Source organism: Argopecten irradians, chromosome 2 (assembly GCF_041381155.1).
Source record: "Argopecten irradians isolate NY chromosome 2, Ai_NY, whole genome shotgun sequence".
Taxonomy (NCBI): Eukaryota; Metazoa; Mollusca; class Bivalvia; order Pectinida; family Pectinidae; genus Argopecten; species Argopecten irradians.
The window spans coordinates 3254221-3280749 of record NC_091135.1 but is presented as its reverse complement, the minus strand read 5'-3'; the positions used below and the strand labels follow the sequence as shown (position 1 = coordinate 3280749).

General features: G+C 35.7%; 1 protein-coding gene across 1 annotated transcript; it reads left to right on the top strand.

The window, feature by feature from the left end:
- The first annotated feature begins 2027 nt into the window (after positions 1-2027).
- Positions 2028-23694, top strand: LOC138314156 (3-ketoacyl-CoA thiolase B, peroxisomal-like). The gene is made up of 12 exons (XM_069254332.1): positions 2028-2347; positions 4606-4699; positions 8021-8075; positions 8855-8946; positions 9088-9124; positions 11048-11143; positions 11356-11436; positions 11790-11886; positions 13060-13150; positions 17250-17429; positions 20062-20263; positions 22980-23694. Exons 1-12 carry the CDS (start codon positions 2186-2188, stop codon positions 23059-23061), a joined length of 1269 nt encoding a protein of 422 aa, XP_069110433.1. The 5' UTR covers positions 2028-2185; the 3' UTR covers positions 23062-23694.
- Positions 23695-26529: the final 2835 nt, after the last annotated feature.

Genomic DNA, 26529 nt, shown 5'->3' with positions numbered 1-26529 from the left:
TTCTCTGTCATATCAAGGACGTCTCACTTATAAATCCTTGGTCATATGCTCTACTAAACTTTGTGGGACTAGATCTCGATGACTTAAATTTCCTAGAAAGAGATATCCATACACTATTGTAACCCTACATACAATCGGTATGTTATTGTTTCCAGCAGGCTTATGACCTTTTCGTGGCAACTTTCACGATTTTGAGCTAGTCAAATGTTGTACAATGTACAGGATCTCAGGCCATTTTCAAGGTGTTTATAACCACAGGGATCTGTCACGAATTTCTCTAACAGTATACATATTATAGTATCTGATACTATAATATATATGTATATATATACACACTGTTGGTTGAAAAATTTCGTGCCAGGTCCCTGTGTCTATAAATTGGTTAACAGTATCAAGATCATGGATGAAACCACAGGGACCTGGCACGAAAATTTTTAACCAATAGTATACATATACATATTATATGTATACTTTTAGTTTAAAATAAATCGTGCCAGGTCCCTGTGGATGCAACAAAGAAATTGTACACCTTGGACATAAAAAAGAAAAGATGAATTCTTTACGCAGAGATTTAGATGTATATGACTACTATACATGTATATTATATATAGCATGAGGAGTACAATGTACATTTTACGTGCATATTCTTCAAATAAACCAATGGAACACAGCACTTCACATCACAAAGATCTTAAAAAATAATAGTACGACATTACTGAATAATATTATTAGCTTCATGATAATCGAGAAAATATGTAGACCAGTTCTGAATATGTATTTTGTTAGGCTTGTTCGCAAAAAAAAAAAAAAAAAAAAAAATAGTAAGATAAGAAAATAAGGTATGGTACATAAGAATATAAATATTAACTTTCAAATAAATGAAAAGATTTTCCAGTCATTTTATTCTATACAAAAATAATTTCCATTCATTCCAAGTCAGTGCCCTGTTTTTTATGTGGGAACATGATTAGTTTACCTTAATTCATTGTTTTAAGATGCTCCATTTCCGACAGAGCAAAAACGATACCCATCATTTGAACATACATGTACATGTACATGTATATGTGTCTAATTAGCACAGAAATACATATAAAATCATTCATATTGCTGTTGGTAATGTTTTGCAATCAGTACTTAATTCCATATACATCCGTACATAAAGGGCATACATAGTAACATGGACATTTTTCGGGACGCAACTTAATATCATTTTAATATTGTTTTTATCTTGAAGTAAAATTAGAAGCTCAGACTTGTCAATGATGGTAAACGAGTAAAGCACAGACATAGGTATAGACTATCTATGTCTCTCTGTAAGGTAAGTAGCTTTTGTAACTGAAGAAAAATAATAATTCATCTGTTTCTGTTTTGATAGAGAAAAAGTACCATTCGTCAGCAGTGGGCTACCCCTACTATATATTAGTTCATATAGTAGGGGTAGGTTATTATATTTTTTATCAAACCAGAAGCAGACGCCTGTGTATGTATATAAAAAAATCACCACTGTTCTAATTTTGTGTATAGTTTTGCATAGTTATCAACTAAATATCGTGACCCCCATTTAACCATTGGAGTAAAATGGTTACTACATTGTAACAAGTTCCCGTCAGCTTCTGGGGGGCGAACCCCCTTCCGGGGCTTCGCCCCTGGACCCTGAGCAGGGGGGCTATCGCCCCCTGTACCCCCAGGCATGCAGGCCTATCCAAACCTAGCTACGCCGCTGGTGGAGCATCTTTAAATTAAAATAGGAATGTAAAATGTAAAACGATATCATGATCGATAATTTTGTTACGCAAGTTATTATTTAGCTTATTACCATTAATGCAATCAATCAAGCATTTCTAATTTGAACCTATATTTTTTGTAACCTAGTGGTACAGTGAAGGATTTGTAAGTGAGTATATACGTCCTTGGGTACATTTAAAAAGAACCCGTGGCTGGCCCCATAATAAGGGAATCCGGATCGATGATTGTTAAACCGGACATGACGTGTAACCTGATCATGAATTCTATATATATATCGTTCGTGATTCCCTTCCAAGACGTTGTACTATGATCAGACAGAGTGTCCTAGATCATGAACCCAAGGAATTAGAACGATAACTCACGCACACATATATTGAACTGTGACAAAGATCGCCCATTACTTGAGCTGCAGCCCTAGTAGAGGAAAGACGTAAGAATAATGGATCGTATGAGGGTTGTGTTCGGGCACCTGCCCCAGACCGAAGTACGGCCTTCCCCAGTGGCTGGATCGACAGGACGATTTGTAGACAGGCCTGACGATGTAGTTATTATATCTGCTCTTAGGACACCCATTGGCAAGGCAAACAGGGGGTCATTCAAGGTACATCGTCTTCACGTGCTTTGCTGATTTAATTAAGGAGCCTTGTGATCATAAAATGATATGTTTTTAATTTGTACAATAAATTTATACTGAATTAATACATGTACATTGTACATGAGCCCGAGATACTCTGGCCCTGACACCAGACTTTGACAGATAGATGTCTGGTGTAGGGCCAGAGCGCAGTGCTATATCAAAAGGTGAATCCGCCGACACTGTTTGGCATCGGGCCAGGTCATCTCCGATTGAGACTGCTTACAAAACATATATTACCACCGAGAAGGTCGAGTCACTTAACTTGGTCTTTTCAACAAATGAATAATTTATCTTAACCCACAGCAATCCAATGTCAATACAGTAGTTTCCTTTATGCAACTTGAAATCTTCCTCGTCGTCGTCACCATTTTCTCATAGTATGCAAATCGCCTCTAATCTCAACGGATTGCTATATTTGGGTAGATAAATTATTCATTTGTTGAAAAGGCCAAGGTAAGTGGGGCTTCTCGGAGGTCAGTCTGAATTGGAAATGACCTGGCCCGATACCAAACGGTGTCGGCGAGTTCCACCTTTTGATAAAGCACTGCGCTCTGGCCCTACACCAGACATCTGTCCGTCATAATGTCTGGTGTAGGGGCCAGAGTATCACGGGCTAATTGAAAATCTACAAATTAATGTACACTATCAATGAATGTTTAAAAGTCTGGTTTAATTATATTAGCTTTCAAAGTAACAATATTATATTCCAAAAACTGTATTTGTGACATCATATATTGCACTGTATATATATATATATATTTAATTTGCTGCCAATGACAACTTATATTATATATATGATTATTATTAAATACACACACAAAAATTAAATGATACAATGCATACATGTACATAATTCAAATTCTTTATTTGCATTAAGTTTTTCAACTTATTTGCTTTATACAAAGAATAATATCAAAATACAATTTGCATACATTTTCAATTGTATACATTGAAAATGAGCAGAGGTCAAACTGCATGTTTCACTGGTGTATACACACAAAAAAGGGTCAATTTAATTGACCAAAGGTCAGGGTCACTGAGTCAAATATTAGGATCTACATTTGTACATGTAGGTAAATTAAAGGTCATGTATACTGTACATAATTGATGCAAACAAAAGGCCCAGAGGGCATGTATCATTCACCTGGTATGTGATGCTAAGTACTGTTCTGAACATAGGTTCATTGTTTCTTTTCTGAACAAATTTGAATATTTCTCTTTGATCCCCTAATGGGCCCCACTACATGTATTTCTGATCCAGGGGGTCAAAGCCAACATTTAAACCCAAGGATGTTTCTGGGCAAAATTTGGTTACAATCCAAGCAGAACTTTATGATTAGTAGCAATTTAAAGAATTAACCTCTATTTCCCCCATTGGGCCCCGCCCCTCCTGCCCTCGGGGGACAGAGCCAAAATTAATACAAACTCTGTTCCCTTCCCTAATGGATGTTTCTGGCCAAATTTTGTTACAATCCACGTAGCTAGAACTCTATGACTAGTAGCAATTTAAAGAATTAACCTCTATTTCCCATATTGGGCCCCGCCCATCCTGCCCCTTGGGGGTCAGAGCCAAAATTTATACAATCTTTGTTCCCCTTCCTCCAAGGATGTTTCTGGTCGTATTTGGTTACAATCCATGTAGAACTCTATGATGAGTAGCAATTTAAAGTATTAACCTCTATTTCCCCGATTGGGCCCTGCCTCTCCTGCCCCCGGGGGACAGAGCCAAAATTAATACAAACTCTGTTCCCTTCCCCAATGGATGTTTCTGGCCAAATTTTGTTACAATCCATGTAGAACTCTATGACTGGTAGCAATTTAAAGAATTAACCTCTATTTCCCCTATTGGGCCCTGCCCATCCTGCCCCTTGGGGTCAGAGCCAAATCTTCGTTCCCCTTCCTCCAAGGATGATTCTGGCCAAATTTGGATACAATCCATGCAGAATTTGCCTCTGTATAATACTGTAGAGTTTTTTCAGAAATAAAGGCAACTGTTCTTGTAGGGGTCCAGGTTATAATGGTCAACAGTATCAGTTCTCAATAGCAGATTATCAACTGATTGTATTATAAAAGTCAAAGAGTCTGTAGGGAAAATATAAAGTTTGAAAAATTATGGTAGTTTATTGATAAATTAGTCTTGAAATGAATTTATCAGGACTGTAATTAAAATTTCTCTAGATCTCATATTGATAAAAGAATATTGAACATGTCTTTGGAAACAGGATACCTATGGAGATGACATGCTGGCAGCAGTGTTCCAAGGTGTAATAAAGGAGAGTGGAATATCTCCACAACAGATAGGCGACATATGTGTAGGTATGTATATGTGTACTAGTATAGGGTTGTATCCACAACAGATAGGCGACATATGTGTAGGTATGTATATGTGTACTAGTATAGGGTTGTATCCACAACAGATAGGCGACATATGTGTAGGTATGTATATGTGTACTAGTATAGGGTTGTATCCACAACAGATAGGCGACATATGTGTAGGTATGTATATGTGTACTAGTATAGGGTTGTATCCACAACAGATAGGCGACATATGTGTAGGTATGTATATGTGTACTAGTATAGGGTTGTATCCACAACAGATAGGTGACATATGTGTAGGAATGTATATGTGTACTAGTATAGGGTGTACTAGTTTAGGGTTGTGTCAACAACAGATTGGCGGACATATGTGTAGGTATGTATATGTGTACTAGTATAGGTTGTATCCACAACAGATAGGTGGCATATGTGTAGGTATGTATATGTGTACTAGTATAGGGTTGTATCCACAACAGATAGGCGACATATGTGTAGTAGATACATATATGTGTACTAGTATAGGGTTGTATCCACAACAGATAGGCGACATATGTGTAGGTATGTATATGTGTACTAGTTAAGGGTTGTATCCACAACTTGTAGATGACATATATGTAGGTATGTATATGTGTACTAGTATAGGGTTGTATCCACAACAGATAGGCGACATATGTGTAGGTACATATATGTGTAATAGTATAGGGTTGTATCCACAACAGAAGTGACATATGTGTAGGTATGTATATGTGTAATAGTGTAGAGATGTCTCCAAAACAGATAGGCAACATATGTGTGTTATGTATATGTGTGCTAGTATAGTGTTGTATCCACAACAAATAGGTGACATATGTGTAGGTATGTATATGTGTACTAGTATAGGGTTGTATCCACAACAGATAGGTGACATATGTGTAGGTATGTATATGTGTACTAGTATAGGGTTGTATCCACAACAGATAGGTGACATATGTGTAGGTATGTATATGTGTGTACTAGTATAGAGATGTCTCCACAGGATACAGGCGACATATGTGTAGGTATGTATATGTGTACTAGTATAGGGTTGTATCCACAACAGATAGGTGACATATGTGTAGGTATATATATGTGTACTAATATAGGGTTGTGTCCACAACAGATAGGTGACATAAGTGTAGGTATGTATATGTGTACTAGTATAGGGTTGTATCCACAACAGATAGGTGACATATGTGTAGGTATGTATATGTGTACTAGTATAGGGTTGTATCCACAACAGATAGGCGACATATATGTAGGTACATATATGTGTAATAGTATAGGGTTGTATCCACAACAGATAGGTGACATATGTGTAGGTATGTATATGTGTAATAGTGTAGAGATGTCTCCAAAACAGATAGGCAACATATGTGTGGTATGTATATGTGTACTAGTATAGTGTTGTATCCACAACAAATAGGTGACATATGTGTATGTATGTATATGTGTACTAGTATAGGGTTGTATCCACAACAGATAGGTGACATATGTGTAGGTATGTATATGTGTACTAGTATAGGGTTGTGTCCACAACAGATAGGTGACATATGTGTAGGTATGTATATGTGTACTAGTATAGAGATGTCTCCACAGGATACAGGCGACATATGTGTAGGTATGTATATGTATAATTGTATAGAGATATCTTCACAACAGATAGGCGACATATGTGTAGGTATGTATATGTGTTCTAATATAGGGTTGTATCCACAACTTGTAGATGACATATGTGTAGGTATGTATATGTGTACTAGTTTAGGGTTGTGTCCACAACAGATAGGCGACATATGTGTAGGAATGTATATGTGTAATATTATAGAGATATCTTCACAACAAATAGGTGACATATGTGTAGGTATGTATATGTGTACTTGTATAGGGTTGTATCAAAAACAGATAGGCGACATATGTGTAGGTATGTATATGTGTTCTAATATAGGGTTGTATCCACAACTTGTAGATGACATAAGTGTAGGTATGTATATGTGTACTTGTATAGAGTTGTATCCACAACTTGTAGATGACATATGTGTAGGTATGTATATGTGTACTTGTATCAGTTGTATCATAAACAGATAAACGACATATGTGTAGGTATGTATATGTGTACTTGTATAGGGTTGTATCAGAAACAGATAAACGACATATGTGTAGGTATGTATATGTGTACTAGTATAGAGATGTCTCCACAGGATACAGGCAACATATGTGTAGGTATGTATAAAGTGTACTAATATAGGGTTGTATCCACAACAGATAGGTGACATATGTGTAGGTACTTATATGTGTACTAGTTTAGGGTTGTGTCCACAACAGATAGGCGACATATGTGTAGGAATGTATATGTGTAATATTATAGAGATATATCTTCACAACAAATAGGTGACATATGTGTAGGTATGTATATGTGTACTTGTATAGGGTTGTATCAAAAACAGATAGGCGACATATGTGTAGGTATGTATATGTGTTCTAATATAGGGTTGTATCCACAACTTGTAGATGACATAAGTGTAGGTATGTATATGTGTACTAGTATAAGGTTGTCTCCACAACAGATAGGCGACATATGTGTAGGTATGTATATGTGTACTAGTATAGGGTTGTCTCCACAACAGATAGGTGACATATGTGTAGGCATGTATATGTGTACTAGTATAGGGTTGTGTCCACAACAGATAGGTGACATATGTGTAGGTATGTATATGTGTACTAGTATAGGGTTGTATTAACAACAGATAGGTTACATATGTGTAGGTATGTATATGTGTACTAGTATAGGGTTGTCTCCACAACAGATAGGTGACATATGTGTAGGTATGTATATGTGTACTAGTATAGGGTTGTCTCCACAACAGATAGGTGACATATGTGCAGGTATGTATATGTGTACTAGTATCGGGTTGTATCCACAACAGATAGGGGACATAAGTGTAGGTATGTATATGTGTACTAGTATAGGGTTGTATCCACAACAGATAGGTGACATATGTGTAGGAATGTATATGTGTACTAGTATAGGGTTGTCTCCACAACAGATAGGCGACATAAGTGTAGGTATGTATATGTGTACTAGTATAAGGTTGTATCCACAACAGATAGGCGACATAAGTGTAGGTATGTATATGTGTACTAGTATAGGGTTGTATCCACAACAGATAGGTGACATATGTGTAGGAATGTATATGTGTAATAGTGTAGAGATGTCTCCACAACTTGTAGGTGACATATGTATAGGTACATTATGTATGCACACATGTATGTGTACCTATTTCTTATCCTATTATCATTTTATTTTAGGCAATGTAAATGACTCCAAGGATGCCTTCACAACCAGAGTGGCCCAGTTTTATAGGTAATGTCACTGACTGTTCCACTCTAGTTATCAAACCCCTTACAAAACAATTAATATTGATAATAAAATATACTGCTTTCACCCTGTCCTTCCAACCGAATGCATCTTCTTTTTTTTTGTTCTGTTCAATATCCTGAGAATGTTACTACTAAATTTACTTATTGGTTATATACCCAAATAGTTTATAATTCCTGTGATGGAACTGAGAGTTTCTAAAGCTTATTACAAGCTAAGTGATATTCTGTATACAATGTATATTAACAATGTATTAACTTATTACAAACTAAGTGATATTTTGTATATATTACAACCTATTAACTTATCACAAGCTAAGTGATATTTTGTATATATTACAACCTATTAACTTATCACAAGCTAAGTGATATTCTGTATATATTAACAATGTATTAACTTATTACAAGCTAAGTGATATTTTGTATATATTAACAATGTATTAACTTATTACAAGCTAAGTGATATTCTGTATATATTAACAATGTATTAACTTATTACAACCTAAGTGATATTCTGTATATATTAACAATGTATTAACTTATTACAAACTAAGTGATATTCTGTATATATTAACAATGTATTAACTTATTACAAGCTAAGTGATATTTTGTATATATTAATAATGTATTAACTTATCACAAGCTAAGTGATATTCTGTATATATTAACAATGTATTAACTTATTACAAGCTAAGTGATATTCTGTATATATTAACAATGTATTAACTTATTACAAGCTAAGTGATATTCTGTATATATTAACAGTGGGATCCCTGAGACAACACCTGTATACACAACCCAAACAACCGACAATGTTTCCTCTGGACTTCAGGCCTTCATGAACGTCGCAGGTAAAATTATAAAAATGATTGGAATTGACTCGCATCCTTTATATTATTTATCGGCATAGCCACCCGCATTACTGAATGTGCTCCACCTGCAAATATCTTTGTTATAGCTCTTGAACTTATGTTTTTTCTTTCTGTTGTAGGTTCAATTAAAAAATAATCAATGTGATATGGGAATCGGTGCTGGGTAATTACCTTTCTTTTTAATTTCGTTATTACAAGAAAATAAATGTTGTAATCAGGAGATAGTCAAAATTTCCTGTTTTTAGCTCACCTGGCCCGAAGGGCCGGTGAGCTTATGTCATGGCGCGGCATCCGTCGTCCGTCCGTCCGTCAACATTTCCTTTAACTCGCTACTAGTCATAGAGTATAGAGTTCTGAATGGAATGTAACCAAATTTGGCCACAAACATCCTTGGGGGAGGGGGAACAGACCTTGTATAAATTTTGGCTCTGACCCCCTGGGGGCAGGAGGGGCAGGGCCCAATAGGGGAAATAGAGGTAAATCCTTTAAATCTCTACTTGTCCTAGAGCTCTACATGAATTGTAACCAAATTTGGCCACACAAACATCCTTGGGGGAAGGGGAACAGAACTTGTATAAAATTTTGGCTCTGGTCCCCTGGGGGCAGGAGGGGCAGGGCCCAATAGGGGTAATAGAGGTAAATCCTTTAAATCACTACTTTTCATAGAGTTCTGAATGGAATGTAACCAAATTTGGCCACAAACATCCTTTGGGGAAGGGGAACAGAACTTGTATAAATTTTGGCTGGTCCCCTGGGGGCAGGAGGGGCGGGGCCCAATAGGGGTAATAGAGGTAAATCCTTTAAATCGCTACTAGTCATAGAGTTCTGAATGGAATGTAACCAAATTTGGCCACAGACATCCTTTGGGGAAAGGGAACAGAATTTGTTTAAATTTTGGCTCTGACCCCCCGGGGGCAGGAGGGGCGGGGCCCAATAGGGGAAATAGAGGTAAATCATTTAAATCGCTACTAGTCATAGAGTTCTGCATGGATTGTAACCAAATTTGGCCACAAACATCCTTGGAAGAAGGGGAACAGAACTTGTATAAATTTTGGCTCTGACCCCCTGGGGGCGGGAGGGGTGGGGCCCAATAGGGGAAATAGAGGTAAATCATTTAAATCGCTACTAGTCATAGAGTTCTGCATGGATTGTAACCAAATTTGGCCACAAACATCCTTGGAAGAAGGGGAACAGAACTTGTATAAATTTTGGCTCTGACCCCCTGGGGGCGGGAGGGGTGGGGCCCAATAGAGGATTTAGAGGTTAATATTAAAATTCCTTCAGAAAAGAAAACAATGAACCTGTATTCAGAACATTACTTGGCATTACAAACCAGGTGAGCGATACAGGCCCTCTGGGCCTCTTGTTTATAAAAACCATGCAGTTTTATAAGTTTAAAGATGCTCCACCGCCGACAGAGCATAAATGATATTCATCATTTGAATAATAATTGGTGTTTAATCGTTTAATCTTGCATATATATGTCTAATTTACACAAAAAATAATATGAAATAATTCATTTTGCTTTTGGTGCATGCGCAATGAGTACATCATTCCAGATAGGATATAGTTTTTAGAAATTTTTTAGAATTTTTTTGGGATGCAATTAATTATTTTTGAGATATTTTTAACTTGAAGTAAAATTAGAAGCTCAAACTTTTCAACGATGGTAATGGTGTTAAGTAAGTAACATTTGTAACTGAAGAAAAGTACGAAATTGTCTGCTCCTTTGAAAAAATACTATTTGTCAGCGGCGGAGCATCTTTAAAAGAAGTTAATAATATACACATACATGTACATGTGCAATCATATATAAATATATATGTAAATCCTTCGTTTTCAAAACGAATGCATGACTTGTTGTAGTTTAGCCCTAAAAGACCTCAGTTGTCGATGGGCTTTAAAACTCAAACAAACAAAAAAAACCTTTTTCAATTGAATAACACATATAGTACAAGATGATTTAAGATTTTGTGTGCCTAGTTTAAGAATTATATTGTTTAAGTGTTTATTCATTACTTGGTGCCAGGCTTGTCTGATTATGTAACCACTTCAAACTTTCCGTTTTGTCTTTTTTTCCCCTCAGATTTGAACAAATGACGATGAACAAGGGTCAAGACCTTTCACTGAACCCAAAGTTGTTAGGGATTGAGAAAGCTAAAAACTGTCTCATACCTATGGGGTGAGTTACTTCCCTTTATAGTCCATGCGGTTCAGACAAAGACTTGATAGTTAATCTGTATGCACTTAAAGTTGTTTCAGAGAGTTTGTTATGGCCATTTACTCTTTAATTTAAATTCATTTATTTATACATTTTTCTATATACTTACATATTTAATCATTTTGTATAGATTGATTTAGAACATACATACACGTGTTTACATCTGTTTCCAGATTGACTTCTGAGAATGTTGCTGAGAAGTACGAACTGACACGAGAAGATCAGGACCAGTTTGCTCTGTTATCACAAAACAGGTCAATTACTCTGATAAAATTGATAGTGCTACTAATTAAATGTTCAGCACATAACCTTATCAATATTTCCTTTCTCTTTTCCAGACCAAAGAAAGACAAAATGAGTTAATTAAGTAAAAACGCAAAATTGGAAGAATGTAGTTAAATAGAAACTGAAATGAAAAAAAAAGTTTTTTAGAAAAGGCAAATTTAGGGTTTCTTTCTTATTATCATTTCTTTATCAAATTCAAAACTTTCTATGAATTTGGCATGGACACTGCTTCAATAAAAACTTAAAAAAGATGTGATCATAATATGAACTGTAGAAAATAAAGAGACATTTCAGTAAAGCTGTTACATTTGTTTGACAACAGGGCTGCCAGGGCACAGAAAGAGGGACTTTTTGATAACGAAATTGTTCCTGTTACCACGACGATAAAGGATAAGGAGGGTAACGAGACAACAATTACAGTAAGTCACATAATAGGGGATACCGTATTCGACCCAATATGCACCCATGACCCTATAAGTGCCCCTCCCCCTATTTGAGGCCTTGATTTCAATTGCCCAGGCATAAATAAAGACCAAAACAACACAAAACTGTATGATTTGCAATGCACCTTTTCATTTTTTCAATGATTTTAAAGCCCTTGGCAATTATTGGGTCCAATATGGTATTATTGATTTTTATAGTCATGTTTCATCCGTCGTCATGCGCCGTCCACTGTGCGTTAACTTTTCACATTTTGAACTTCTTCTCAAGTTCTACTTGTGCGATTTAGCTGAAACTTACATGAATTGATCCTGACATGGTCCTGACAAAGTGTTGTTATTTATCGGGTCAATCCAAAATCCAAGATGGCCGCCACAGCCGCCATCTTGAAAACACATTTTGAACTTCTTCTCAAGTTCTACAATAGCAGTTTGGCTGAAACTTGCATGAGATGATCCCGACATGATCCCGACAAAGTGTTGTTATTTTTCAGGTCGATCTGAAATCCAAGATGGCCGCAACAGCTGCCATCTTGAAAACACATTTTGAACTTCTTCTCAAGTTTACCAGTACTAATTGGCTGAAACCTGCATCAAATGATCCTGACTGGTCCAGACAAAGTGTTGTTACATCTCTGGTTGATTCAAAATCGAAGATGGCTACCATGACACTATATCTTATTAATTTCCTATGTGAGGTTTGCCAAGGTAGTCAGATGACCGTTAATACCCTTGGGCCTCTTGTTGATTTCTTGAAATTTACCATATCTGCAATTAGTATTGTACAACACTATATAGAAAATCTATTAATAGAACATAACACTATAAAAGAAAATATAAATGAGTTATCATACAATTTTAATTTGAGCTCTCAGTATAAAATTTATTGCCTTATATATTGAAGTTGAAGGTCATTAAAATGCTGAGGTCAAAGTTCATGAGATATGATTGAAGGAGGTCAACATACTGAAGTCAAAGGTTAATATTCTGAGGTTTTTAAAAAGTTAAAATACTGAAACTGAAGTTCAAATATGCTAACAATAGCTTGATATATTTATATTTATAGTATCATGGATATGTAGTTATTTTTAGTGCATAATTTTGGTTTGTTTTTCATATTGTCTAACAGTTTATTTCTTTCTTTTCTTCCAGGTCACAAAAGATGATGGTATTCGCCCTACAACACTAGAGGGATTACTGAAGTTAAAGCCAGCATTTAAAAAAGGCGGGTCAACAACAGCAGGTACATACAACTGTATATCTCACATTAATCAATAAGTTAAGCACTTACATGTACAAGACATTTGTTTTTATGTTTAATTGTTTTGTATAGAATTCTAGGCTCCTTTGGCTCCTTACATGATAACTATTATCTGTTTTTGAACTCTGTGTCTGGGGATTAGTGTGTTTAAGCACAGGAAATTACTGGCCCATTACCTCCTGGAATGTTTATGTTTGTCTATCAACAAATGAGCATTTCTTCAATCTCATATGAAAAACTATCATATAAGGATTATGACCATAACTTATTAATCTAACTAAATATCTACTACCTTTATAGATAATTCTGGAGCTGTTCTCCTTCAGATATAATGTGTTGTAAGTAATCTTTTGATGATATGAGGAATGCAGAATATGTATTTTTTAAAAACTGAATAGGAATAGAATTAAAAAACATAGTCTGATGTCAACATTGTCCAATCCATTTGATATAAATGTATATGACAAATCGACAAAATCTTCTTGAAATGGATATTGAACTCTAAACTTGCATCAGCTCTCATAAACATTGTACAGTTGTAATTCTATAAATCCTATAACTGGTAGATTATCTCCCCTATTTCCCAACTGGACCCTTATAGTAGATTACAACCCGTTTCTTTGTTAGAGATCATATCACTATATATATATATAAATAATCTCCCCTTTTTTGCTAGTGGATTCTAAATACTTCACTATCTCATCTGAGTCAGGTTATCACTTAAGATTACATGTATCTCTGTTATATAGCTGAATTTTACTGGCAGTAGATTATCTCCCAAATTTTTCAGTTGAATTCTAATACTAGTCTATCTCCCATAATTCTCAGCTGATTGCTAGATTATCTCCTCTATTACCCAACTGAACCCAATACTTGATTATCTCCCCTTTTTCCCAACTGAACCCAATACTCAATTATCTCGCCTATTTCCCAGCTGAACCCAATACCTGATTATCTCCCCTATTTCCCATCTGAACCCAAAACTTGATTATCTCCCCTATTTCCCAGCTGAAACCCAATACTTGATTATCTCCCCTATTTCCCAGATGAACCCAATACTCAATTATCTCCCCTATTTCCTAGCTGAACCCAATACTCAATTATCTCCCCTATTTCCCAACTGAACCCAATACTAGACTATCACCTCTATTTCCCAGCTGAACCCAATACTCGATTATCTCCCTATTTCCTAGCTGAACCCAATACTCAATTATCTCCCCTATTTCCCAACTGAACCCGATATCCATTATCTCCCCTATTTCCTAGCTGAACCCAAAACTCGATTATCTCCCCTATTTCCCATCTGAACCCAATACTCGATTATCTCCTCTATTTCCCAGCTGAACCCAATACTAGACTATCACCTCTATTTCTCATCTGAACCTTATACTCGATTATCTCCCCTATTTCCAAGCTGAACTCAATACTCAATTATCTCCTCTATTTCTCAGCTGAACCCAATACTTGATTATCTTCCCTATTTCCAAGCTGAACCCAATACTAGACTATCACCTCTATTTCTCATCTTAACCTTATACTCGATTATCTCCCCTTTTTTTAATCTGAACCCAATACCTGATTATCTTCCTTATTTTCCAAATGAACCAGATTCTCGATTATCTCCCCTATTTTCCAGCTGAACCCATGCAATATTAGATTGTCTCCCCTTTTCTCAACTGAATCCAATTTTAGACTATCTCCCCTATTTCTCAGCTGATCCAAATACTAGATTATTTCGCCTGTTTCCCAGCTGGTCCCAATAATAGAATATCTCCCCTATCTAATTAACAGTATACATATGTACCCTAGTTTAAAACTCGGGAATCAAGCATATCTTAAAATCAATTTTTTTGGTAAATCATATTTTAGAGTATTCTGCTCTAAGGCAGCTCACCTCTAGTTTAGTAATATTCCATTCTGTCAGAATTAATTCCTTTTTTTATTCCATCAAAAGTAACTGGATGGTCTAAATCTACTAAATGCTGCTAGATTGGGTTTCACGTGTACTCGGGTAACGATAATCATGTATGTCATATTAAAACTCTTTCATATGTGGATATGAAGGATAGGGATATTCTACCCAAGCGTCACAAAATGTAGTAAAAGCCGAGGCTTGCCGAGGGTTTTACAACATTTTGTGATTCTGAGGGTAGAATATCCCCATCCTTCATATCCACATATGAAAGAGTATTTTTCTCTCATACCTTGGCATTTTATTGCAGTTTTACTACTATTATTTTCCACCATTTTGAAATAATTTCGAAAAAAATGTGACTGCAAGTCAAATCTCCATACATGAAAATTGTGTGATATTTTCAACGCAAATCTTGTTGTTGGTAGCTTTTTAAGTAAATCCAGCTTAGTTTCTAACAAAAATATTAAAATTGTACCAAAAAATTAGTACTTTTGTTAATGCTGTGACGTCACAAAGCTTTATTGCATTGGTAGCCATGCAATACAGCCTTAAACGACATGAGTGTATTGCCCTAGATCAGCCAGTAATACACCCATAGGTATGAGATAATTAATTATATTTTTACCTGTACACAGGAAACAGCATCCTTTGTACTCCAGGGGTTCCGATAACAGGGTGGTAGAGATCGTAAGTGATTGGAACCCCACTAATTGATTATTTTTAGCCCACCATCATCAGATGGTGGGCTATTCAAATCACTTTTCGTCCGTGGTCTGTCGTCCGTCCTTCCGTCCGTCCGTCCGTCCGTCCGTCCGTCCGTCCGTCCTTCCGTCCGTCCGTCCGTCCGTCCTTCCGTCCGTTAACATTTCTTGTTACCGCTATTTCTCCGAAAGGGCTGAAGGGATCTTTCTCAAATTTCATATGTAGGTTCCTCTAGGGCCCTAGTTGTGCATATTGCATTTTGGGACCGATCAGTGAACAAGATGGCCGCCAGGCCGCCATCTTGGATTTTGATAGTTAAAGTTTGTTGCCGCTATTTTTCAGAAAGTACTGAAGGGATCTCTTTCAAATTTCATTTGTAGGTTCCCCTAGGGCCCTAGTTATGCATATTGCATTTTGGGACGGATCAGTTAACAAGATGGCCGCCAGGCCGCCATCTTGGATTTTGACAATTGAAGTTTGTTACCGCTATTTCTCAGAAAGTACTGAAGGGATCTCTCTCAAATTTTATATGAAGGTCCCTCTAGGGCCCTAGTTGTGCATATTGCATTTTGGGACGGATCGGTCAACAAGATGGCCGCCAGGCAGCCATCTTGGATTTTGACAATTGAAGTTTGTTACCGCTATTTCTCAGAAAGTACTGAAGGGATCTCTTTCAAATTTCATATGTAGGTTCCCCTAGGGCCCAAGTTGTGCATATTGCATTTTGGGACCGATCGGTCAACAAGATGGCCGACAGGTAGCCATCTTGGATTTGATAGCCAAAGTTTGTTACCGCTATTTTTCAGAAAGTACTGAAGGGATCTCTTTCAAATTTCATTTGTAGGTTCCCCTAGGGCCCTTGTTGTGCATATTGCATTTTGGGACGGATTGGTCAACAAGATGGCCGCCAGGCAGCCATGTTGGATTTTGATAGTTAAAGTTTGTTACCGCTATTTCTCAGAAAGTACTGAAGGGATCTCTTTCAAATTTCATTTGTAGGTTCCCCTAGGGCCCTAGTTGTGCATAATGTATTTTGGGACAGATCGGTCAATAAGATGGCCGCCAGACCGCCATCTTGGATCTTGATAGTTAAAGTTTGTTACCGCTATTTCTCAGAAAGTACTGAAGCAATCTCTCTCAAATTTTGTTGTATGTTCCCCTAGGACCTTAGTTGTGCATATTGCATTTTAGGACCGATCGGTCAACAAGATGGCCAACAGGTTGGATTTTGATAGTTGAAGTTTGTTACTGCTATTTCTAAAAAAGTAATGAGATGATCTGTTTCATATTTCATATATGTTGTATGTTTGAAAAAGTTTGAAAAGCAGAGAAAAGATCCCTCTTTCCATTGTCAGACGTAGATCAAACTTTGGTGGGCGCCAAGATCCCTCTGGGATCTCTTGTTTACCTGTACACAGGAACAGTAGCCAGGTGAGTAATTGATTATTTTTTACCTGTACACAGGTAACAGTAGCCAGGTGAGTGATGGTGCTGCTGCTGTTTTACTAGCCAGAAGATCGGAGGCTGTTCGCCTCAATCTGCCAATCCTTGGAGTCCTGAGGGGGTACGCTGTAGGGGGCTGCCCTCCCGAGATCATGGGGATTGGACCAGCTATCGCTATTCCTATGCTATTGGCAAAAACAGGTAAAAGTTAGGGAGTATATCATCATAACTTTGATATTTCTAGATAAAAGACAGTAGTCTTAGTCTCATAGAAAAAAACCTTTTAATTAACATCAGGCTTTATCAAAGATATATGGTTTGTCTCTTAGTAATTTTGTATCTCAAACTGATATACCGTATTCGCCCCAATAAGCGCCCATGTCCTTTTAAGTGCCCCTATTTTTAAGAGCTTGATTTTAATTGCCCTGGCATAAATTTTGACAAAAAGCTGTATAGTATTGCAATAATTTCGTCTTATTAGCCCTTTTTCAAAATATTTAAACGCCCTGGGGCTTATTGGGTCGAATACGGTACTAGTCATACAAATTGGCAGTTTAGGACTGTCATATATTGGTCTGTGTCTTTGCCATTATATTTTTACTGGATTGTGATCAATCTTGTCACACACACATTGTTTCTTGGCATACACATTTTATTTAAAAAAAGATAGGATTGTGCTAATTTTAAGTTAAAACCTGCTGGTCATATCTGCCAAGATAGAATGGAGAAAGAACAAATTTAGACTGACCTTGTTATGCATTCTATTTTCCATTTTGAAATAAGTTTTGATAAAATTAAAAAAAAACCCAAATCATGTGAAATATATTTGAATAAAACTTTACACAAACATAAATGAAGGTGAACGTGTGTAGATGTAGGTTTTTGAGATAGAGTGTTTGGTCTTATTAGAAAATATGTAATTTAAGTTATAGTGTTTAATACACATGTGTCTTCAGTTTAAGTTATAGTGTTTAATACACATGTGTCTTCAGTTTAAGTTATAGTGTTTAATACACATGTGTCTTCAGTTGAAGTTATAGTGTTTAATACACATGTGTCTTCAGTTTAAGTTATAGTGTTTAATACACATGTGTCTTCAGTTGAAGTTATAGTGTTTAATACACATGTGTCTTCAGTTTAAGTTATAGTGTTTAATACACATGTGTCTTCAGTTTAAGTTATAGTGTTTAATACACATGTGTCTTCAGTTGAAGTTATAGTGTTTAATACACATGTGTCTTCAGTTTAAGTTATAGTGTTTAATACACATGTGTCTTCAGTTGAAGTTATAGTGTTTAATACACATGTGTCTTCAGTTTAAGTTATAGTGTTTAATACACATGTGTCTTCAGTTGAAGTTATAGTGTTTAATACACATGTGTCTTCAGTTTAAGTTATAGTGTTTAATACACATGTGTCTTCAGTTTAAGTTATAGTGTTTAATACACATGTGTCTTCAGTATAAGTTATAGTGTTTAATACACATGTGTCTTCAGTTGAAGTTATAGTGTTTAATACACATGTGTCTTCAGTTGAAGTTATAGTGTTTAATACACATGTGTCTTCAGTTGAAGTTATAGTGTTTAATACACATGTGTCTTCAGTATAAGTTATAGTGTTTAATACACATGTGTCTTCAGTTTAAGTTATAGTGTTTAATACACATGTGTCTTCAGTATAAGTTATAGTGTCTAGTACGCATGCGTCTTCAGTATAAGTTATAGTGTCTTAGTACGCATGTGTCTTCAGTTGAAGTTATAGTGTTTAATACACATGTGTCTTCAGTATAAGTTATAGTGTTTAATACACATGTGTCTTCAGTTTAAGTTATAGTGTTTAATACACATGTGTCTTCAGTTTAAGTTATAGTGTTTAATACACATGTGTCTTCAGTTTAAGTTATAGTGTTTAATACACATGTGTCTTCAGTTGAAGTTATAGTGTTTAATACACATGTGTCTTCAGTTTAAGTTATAGTGTTTAATACACATGTGTCTTCAAGTTTAAGTTATAGTGTTTAATACACATGTGTCTTCAGTTTAAGTTATAGTGTTTAATACACATGTGTCTTCAGTTTAAGTTATAGTGTTTAATACACATGTGTCTTCAGTTTAAGTTATAGTGTTTAATACACATGTGTCTTCAGTTTAAGTTATAGTGTTTAATACACATGTGTCTTCAGTTTAAGTTATAGTGTTTAATACACATGTGTCTTCAGTTAAGTTATAGTGTTTAATACACATGTGTCTTCAGTTGAATTTATAGTGTTTAATACACATGTGTCTTCAGTTTAAGTTATAGTGTTTAATACACATGTGTCTTCAGTTGAAGTTATAGTGTTTAATACATATGTGTCTTCAGTATAAGTTATAGTGTTTAATACACATGTGTCTTCAGTATAAGTTATAGTGTCTAGTACGCATGTGTCTTCGGTATAAGTTATAGTGTTTAATACACATGTGTCTTCAGTTTAAGTTATAGTGTTTAATACACATGTGTCTTCAGTTGAAGTTATAGTGTTTAATACACATGTGTCTTCAGTTTAAGTTATAGTGTTTAATACACATGTGTCTTCAGTATAAGTTATAGTGTTTAATACACATGTGTCTTCAGTTGAAGTTATAGTGTTTAATACACATGTGTCTTCAGTATAAGTTATAGTGTTTAATACACATGTGTCTTCAGTTGAAGTTATAGTGTTTAATACACATGTGTCTTCAGTTTTGGTTATAGTGTATAACGCACACGTGTTTTCAGTTTATTAATATAACTGGATTTATCTGTGATAGAGAGAATAGCTTGGTGTATAATGTATTGCTTTATTTGCCATCAGGAATGACCAAGGAAGAGATAGAGATTTTCGAGATCAATGAAGCCTTTGCTAGTCAAGCTAAATACTGTGTCGATAAACTTGGACTTCCTTCGGAGAAAGTCAACCCGAAGGGCGGCGCCATCGCTCTGGGTCATCCATTAGGCTGTACCGGTGCTAGACAGATTGCCACACTCCTTCACGAGCTCAAACGCAGAGGAAAAAAGTAAGATACTTGATATTTACATATCACATATAAAGTTAGTCTGTGTATGTATCTTAGATTAGAATGTTCAAAATGGATTTACATTAGTTTTATCAACTCGTGGTAAAGTTACACATTGAATAGGCCCTTGTAAAACAAAACAGGGGAATAATTTCAGTTCATAATTTTTCTTTACTAATAGTGACATAATATATAAAAGAAATGTTCAACATTTTACATGTTGTATTGAAACAAAAAATCAAATATCCATGTAGGTTAGTAGAGTTCTGATCAGTGCAGGTGAAACTATTTGTATGTATAGTGGCTAGTGGAAAATTTCATTTTTAGAATTGCATGTGCACGTGCCTGAATATTAGATAAAGAAACCTCATCAAGTTTAACTCAATTCCTTTACATAGCATCAGACATATGCTATATAACTGAAAAGTGGTGTTTATGTTCTGAAATAGATATGAGGCTTTTGTTGTATCAAGTGACAGGTGAAACGTGGTTTATATGCAGGATTTTGTAAAATGTTAATTTCCATTGTCTTTTTAATTTGGCAAAATTTTTTACAATGTGTATATGGTATCAACTTATATATTTTTAAGTGATTTATGAAATTGATCACTGTCTGTCAAAACTTCAAGAGTTAAGCCCCTTTCTACCTATTCGGTAGTAGTTATATCTCTGGTTTGTATGTATACCTAGGAATAAAAAAAAAATTGTCCTTGGATAATATTATACATGTAGCCCTGCAGGTAGGGTAGTAGAATTGCACCTATCATAAATGGTGTCTTAGCTTTTCTCTTCTTAACTTGCATGTACTTTCTTCTTCTTACTGTCTCCCTCGACACTGCCTCATTTTTGGCCTTGAGTTGAGCGTTTGCCCCTGTGAGGAAGGCTCTGGGTTCTGTCCCCTGGCCGAGACACACGGAAGTCTATAAAGGTAGTAGTTAATCTACTCCTGCTAAGCACTCAGCATACAGGGAGTAAGACGACTGGTTTGCCCGTTGTCAGTATAATGTGATCGGGTGGGGTGTGTTGCTTGGTGTCTTCAGCGGCATGCTTCAGTGATATAGCACTAAAAATGGGAAATTTCGCTATACAAGAAGACAACACAAATATACCGCAGTCTCCCAAAAAATGCACAGCACGCTACTTACACGCTACACACTGCATACATGGGAGGCTGTTCTTACATGACCCTAGTTGTTAATAGGACGTAAATTAAACAAACAAACAAGCAAGCAAACAGTATATTCCTCATAATTAAGGATGTCTTGGACACATTTTCCAACATCAGAGAGTTGTATATACATGCACATATGTATTGTTTATGTCTCATGATCACTTTCCTACTTTCCCACTTATAATGCTAGATTTAGTGAGTGGGATCAAGTAAGAAAATTGATCTAACAAAAAATCTATCATAATAATTCCATTTTTTTAGCTCCCTAGCTGAAGTAAATGTTGTACATTTTTTATGCAGATTTGGTAGGAACTAGAATAATAATATACCGTATTCGACCTAATAAGTACTCATGTCCCTATAAGCGCCCTTCCCCCTATTTGAGGCCTCGATTTCAATTGCCCAGGCATAAATCAATACCAAAAACTACACAAAATTGTATAAATTTGCAATACAATTTCATTCTATTAGCACCTTTTCATTCTTTTCAATTTGTATACGCCCTGGGCGCTTGTTGGAACGAATACGGTAGGTGAACATGCAAGGGTCTTAATTAAATCAAGTCACACAAAATCATGTGGTAATCAGGTTTATATCATATATATAAATAACAAGACATACGTTTTAAACTCTCCTAGAAACAAAGAATAAGCAAATTAAGAGGCGCTGTTTTTTCCAAGCTCTTGTGCAAACAAAAAGTAAAGAATTAATGTACCCTGCTGACCAATTAGGTGTTCTGTATAACAGGTTTGGTGTCTGTACTGACCAATCAGATGTTCTGTTTTATATATGTCATACAGTGTGGTGTCTGTACTGACCAATCAGATGTTCTGTTTTATATATGTCATACAGTGTGGTGTCTGTACTGACCAATCAGATGTTCTGTTTTGTATATGTCATACAGTGTGGTGTATGTACTGACCAATCAGATGTTCTGTTTTATATATGTCATACAGTGTGGTGTTTCTTCTGACCAATCAGATATTCTGTTTTACAGGTCCTACGGTGTGGTGTCTTTACTGACAAATCAGATGTTCTGTTTTACAGGTCCTACGGTGTGGTCTTTACTGACCAATCAGATGTTCTGTTTTACAGGTCCTACGGTGTGGTGTCTTTACTGACCAATCAGATGTTCTGTTTTACAGGTCATTCGTTGTGATGTCTCTACTGACCAATCACATGTTCTGTTTTACAGGTCCTACGGTGTGGTGTCTTTACTGACTAATCAGATGTTCTGTTTTACAGGTCCTACGGTGTGGTGTCTTTACTGACCAATCAGATGTTCTGTTTTACAGGTCCTACGGTGTGGTGTCTTTACTGACCAATCAGATGTTCTGTTTTACAGGTCATTCGTTGTGATGTCTCTACTGACCAATCACATGTTCTGTTTTACAGGTCCTACGGTGTGGTGTCTTTACTGACCAATCAGATGTTCTGTTTTACAGGTCCTACGGTGTGGTGTCTTTACTGACCAATCAGATGTTCTGTTTTACAGGTCCTTCGTTGTGATGTCTCTACTGACCAATCACATGTTCTGTTTTACAGGTCCTACGGTGTGGTGTCTATGTGTATGGGGACAGGGATGGGAGCAGCAGCTTTGTTTGAGTATCCTGGACCTGCCAACTGAACAAGCATTTCCTAACAATGGCTATGATGACTGAATTGACTATATCCAGAGGAAATATTTGAAACCTGAACAATCAAACATTGACTGAGAGGAAAGGTTTGAAGCATCTTTACATTCCATATTAATGTTCCTCAGGCCCAGGCACCAGACTAAGACATTCTCAAACATAATTGCCTTGTTACCTGCAGAAAGAACACTAGCTAAATGTATCCAAACCTGTGCCGTTTATAATTAATATGGATATCTTTAAGTTCAGTTTATATTTTTAACTGAGCAAAAATCTTGAAAGATGAAATATTGTACAATAACTTAATTACCGATGCATGATATGATGATGGAAAGTGATTGATTAAGAAAACCAAGATTATTTATAAACTGTTAAATACATTTGTATCTCATTGACACAGGAATCCTTTATTTATATGGTAATTCTACACACATTGAAATAATCGCAATAGTTAACTGTTAACGACGATGTTAGGCCTAGAAATAATGGTGCTAATGTATTTCTAATTAGTATGTATTGATCAAAGGATTAACGGTATTAAAAATTGTAATGTTAAGTTATTATTGTTAATATTTATATTTCAATGATTTTTCTTTTCTTGTTAAATAAATGATGATTTAAATGTATAGATACCGTGAGTTTTATGTTATCGCTGTATCAGAGACTTTCCTAGAACTAGTTTCCTAGCAAAATACTATATTAACACACGAGTCGCCCCACAGCCCACCACTCATTCAGTGACGTTTTGATGACACGTTATCTTTAAACAGCCTTTTTCTTTTGTTATGGGACATGACCACCGCTGCCCAACAAAATGGCCAGTGTGAGTGTGATTTGTCAACTTGACGTAAAAGTAAAAAAATATCGCTTTAGTACATTATTGATGACATTTGATTTTACATTGGTTTTATGCATAATTATGATAAGTTGTTGACGCAACATCAGATTTAGATTTTGATTTTTTGTGCCACATCAGTTGTTGATGCCAAATTAAGTTGAACGAACTAATATGAGATTTTATGAAATGATTTTAGATATTTTATGTATGCCAGCCTTGCATTGGAAGTATGGAAGATAGAAAAACGCTTGTCTATCAATACCGTTTTCTTTGTCATTAAATGGTGTTAATAGACATTTTTTTCATTTTCACATTCCTTGTAAAAGTATTAACTCTTTTATTCAGCTTACATATCATATTTATAACGAAGTCTTCAATCAGATAAACTAAAATGTTTTAAGGAAAAGAAAACTGAAATTTTCTAAGCCAATGAAAACTGAAATTTTTAAGCCAATGAAAACTGAAATTTTCTAAGCAAAAGAAAACTGAAATTTTCTAAGCCAATGAAAACTTAAATTTCTAAGCCAATGAAATCTGAAATGTTCTAAGCCAATGAATATGCTCGAAATGTATGATAATTATCACAAAACAGAAGCTAAACCGCAGCCAACACTTTACAACGAGAATTTCTAAATCAATCGAAAAAAATACTGTACGTAAAAACATGTTTAACATGTATAATCACGAAGCGCCATCCAATGGGATATATGGTATTTAATCATAATAAAAGAGTATCTATGTACCACAAGGAACGTGGAAATGAAAACCTGTCTATAAAAACCATTTAATGGACTAATGGACAAAGAAAAGTGGTATTCAGAGCCAACCGATCAAAACGAAACTGAAATTATCCGTTTGTGACGGCCAGAATATACCTAGGTGGTCACTAAGACAGGTTTTACGTCACATAAACCGAGAAATGAAGCGATGATACTATTTAAGGTTAAGCAGCACACGTCTTCGACAGAGTGTAAAGTATCATAGAACAACTGCATAGGAATGAAGCTCGGGCATGACAATGATGGTATGTTTAGGTTACCCGACATACCACCATCTGTCATAATACAATGTACCTCGGTAATACGTCTAACGATGCACCTGAGGACTCACGACGTGGAATTCAAGAGATCTAGTGACTCCCTAGAGAAAGAGACGTGCGATAGTAAAGGGATTGAAATAAGAGTATAATCAAGTAATCTAATTCAACCGACAACAGACCATACATGTAGTAAGACAAAATATACAGAATGCCGACATATATGTATCTGCTGGTTAGAAGAACATTTCAGACTCCGGAAGATACATAGATGTAGGATAAAGATAATTTACAATGGAATTTTCCACCGTCCATCATATTGTGCGTTTTTATTGTATCTTCAATATCTACTCCTTAATTAACCTCTACCAAATAAATCCTGGCACAGAGATTCAAATAAAACACTTTGATGTTTTAATGTCTCACTTATTAGTCTGACTAATTTCCAAAACCCCCTACGATTTCAATCGCATTTCTGTATCTCTCGAACCCCTGTATATTGTGAACCAGCATGAAATCTACAACGGAAACAAACCTTTAGACATCCATTTGCTTTGAAATACTTAAACAAATGATCAAGCTTACCGCGAGCCATCTGTAAGCATGAAGGAAATAACTCCCCAGGCTAGAGAGCACGCCTGGTTGACAACAAACATTCTGCCACTTTACGATAAAGCACTACAAACCTATCTTTACAAAGAAAGAAAGATATTGCAATATCCAACTGCTGTTTCGAAAAGTTCGCCTATAGGTTCATGCAAAGTACAATATTTCATCTATGATGGACATACTACGTAAGAAGACATTTTTTTTTAAATACGTAGGCAATATCAATCACATTAATCCGGCGACTTTCATTGCGAACAGGACCGAAACATTTATTTTTTTCTGCGAATACATCACCACAATTTCGTATATTGTTTTTAATTAACTGCTCTACGATCCCTATTTTTCCTGTGGAAATTTGATATCATATTTGCTTAGTCGAGAATGTCGTTCAAAAAACAAAAAACAAAAAATGTTCGAGACATATTGCTCTCACAGTTTGCACACGTTGAAAATGTCAATTTACTTGTTTATTAAACACATCCAACTCTTAACATAATCCTGCTTGCTTTGACGTTTGTTTTGACGTCATCAGATCGTCTTTCAGACATGGAGTGAGAATATAACGATCTATATTCATATTTCTGTGAAAAGGCACTTCACTTTAATTTTGTTCTCCATACTACCCGGCTCTTGTATTTGAGTAACTTTTCATCTTTTTGAAAACTCTCATGTAATTTATCTTAAATTGGCCTATTATCAAATAGTCCGACACACATCTAAAGGATTTTATAATTTATCAATTAATCAGAAAATTACATGTACCTTTGGACCTTTGCGAAGTCAATGACTTTCGCAAGTCATAGTGATATAAGTTCAGTTTCGAATTTCCCCTCATATTCTATTTGTCTTAAATAACCTTATTTTGACTGTTAAATATGACCATCCCAAATCTCAGCATTATGTTCTGGAATTAAATAAATCGTTGTCTCCTTTGTACACGATATACTTTGATTTGTCGGTTTAATGACCTTTCCATGC